The sequence below is a fragment of the Penaeus monodon genome, chromosome 33 (assembly GCF_015228065.2).
Source record: "Penaeus monodon isolate SGIC_2016 chromosome 33, NSTDA_Pmon_1, whole genome shotgun sequence".
Taxonomy (NCBI): Eukaryota; Metazoa; Arthropoda; class Malacostraca; order Decapoda; family Penaeidae; genus Penaeus; species Penaeus monodon.
The window spans coordinates 14,904,086-14,905,856 of NC_051418.1; the positions used below are offsets into that span (position 1 = coordinate 14,904,086).

The 1,771-nt window shown below is 36.9% G+C and overlaps 2 protein-coding genes across 2 annotated transcripts in view; one reads left to right on the plus strand and one right to left on the minus strand.

Annotated features, from left to right (window-relative positions):
- The window catches only part of LOC119594066 (DNA repair protein complementing XP-C cells homolog), a 2,406-nt gene extending 660 nt beyond the window's left edge, over positions 1-1,746 (minus strand). The window contains exons 1-2 of the mRNA XM_037943107.1: positions 804-1,746; positions 1-601 (exon numbers count right to left, since the gene is read on the minus strand). The exon at positions 1-601 is cut by the window's left edge and continues 380 nt beyond it. Coding sequence (XP_037799035.1) covers positions 1-601; positions 804-1,712 — 1,510 coding nt within the window. The 5' untranslated portion in view covers positions 1,713-1,746. The remainder of the gene's footprint in view (positions 602-803) is intronic.
- The window catches only part of LOC119594266 (DNA repair protein complementing XP-C cells homolog), a gene marked incomplete in the record, with an annotated part of 63,731 nt that overhangs the window by 6,362 nt on the left and 55,598 nt on the right, over positions 1-1,771 (plus strand).

The window sequence follows — 1,771 nt, forward strand, 5'->3', positions numbered from 1 at the left end:
GCTCTTCATCAGTATCTGAGGATAACATTTTCTTATTTGGTTTCTTTTCTTCCTTTTTCACCTGTACTTCACTTTCTTTTACATGAGGTACTGATGGCTGTGACAGAAAGGGTTCTTTAATAGTGTTATTTACTTCCCCTCCCTTCTTGGAAGGTCTAATTAATGCATCTGCTGATGGCTTCCAAGACATCGGTTGCAGTGACAGAACAAGACGAATGTTCATACCTAAACATCTGCAAACCACAACAAACATGTAAACAAGCTCTCTGTTTGAAATGGCAATTTTACTCTCAAACCTCTTAGCCAACATCTTCTCTAAAGGTGTATCCCAATAATCTTCCTCCAGTTTACTGGGTTTATATATAATTTTTTTGGAAAACCATCTCACAAACTTTTCCAAATAATTCATATCTAATCGCTTCGGTGGATAAGCATTTTTATCAGTAATAATGGAGAGAGCAGCTCCTAATAATGTCTCAGAGTTCAGAGTCTGGTTGACATATCTACCATGTGCAAAGAGGCAAAGCAAATGAGTCTTGTGCAAATTTTCATAAACTTCTTTTATAGAACGATTTACACTTTTCCGCAAGTAATCCTCAATCTGGAAAAAAATCAATAAAAGTGATAAATTACGCTGCCAACCCTTAAGGTTGAACAATCATACATACATTATTGTACAAAAGAAATAATAATTCAAAATCTATATATATATTATATTTGAATATCTTACAAGATGCATTTTTACCGTGAGTTAAGATGAAGTAGAACTTAACTAAAAACTGGGAAACAAACGATGTACCTACCATTTCCTCCTCAGTTCTCCTTTTCCTCTTCTTAATGCCCCAGAGGACATTCGGTGCATCCAGCTCAATCTGAACATTTCCTCCTGATGCTGCACTTGGTTGTAACCCTGACAAGAGCTCCTCCATCTCAGCCACTTCATCCCTTTCTCCCACCTCTTCCCAGTCACTCATATCAGAGTCTGAGTCCACTTTAGCAGACTTCTTTTGTGAGGATCTAACTTTCTTAGTTTTGCCCTTATCAACTGGAGTTCTGTGTTCAGTCTTTTTTTTTGAAGAGCTTGTATTCGGGGATGCTTGCTGACTAGATTTGTTGCTTTTACTGCTTTTGGAGTGGCTCTGTAAAGATACTTCCTTCTTTTCTAGTGATGTTTTTCTTTCAGTGCTCTTATTTGCTAGAGACCTTTTTACATCACATAGTTTCCTGCCAGTCCTTACTCTTCTGTCATCTATAACTCTGGATTTTTTGCTTTCTGGAACAGCAAAGCCTTCAAAAATTTTGCTTTCTATTAAAGAAAAATCTAAGTTACAATCATCATCATCTGTTTCCTTTGGTATCACTTTGGCCTTTTTCATCTTGCTAGCTGCTCTTTGCCTTTCTGAGCCTTGTTCACTCTTCTTGGAAAGTTTGGTTCCCTCTGAAGCTTCTCTGTTTCTTGAGCTTCTATGATTGAAAACTTTATCATCAGTAGCCCTGCTCCTGCTATCATTACTTGATTCCTCTGAAATGTCACTTTGATTCTTGCCTTTCCATCCTTTTCTTTGATCACAATTACCTACTTCTGGCATTTCCATCTTTGACGTAGAAGATGCTTTCATTCTGGGTTTTATCTTACTCCTAACAGACTTCTCCCTGACTTCTTTTCTGTCATGTCCTGCATTCTTCATATTAGAGGTTCGAGATAATAGCATGATGACCTTGAAAACAAAGAATGAGAAATTACTCTTTAAAAAAAAAATTCCATTTCAAA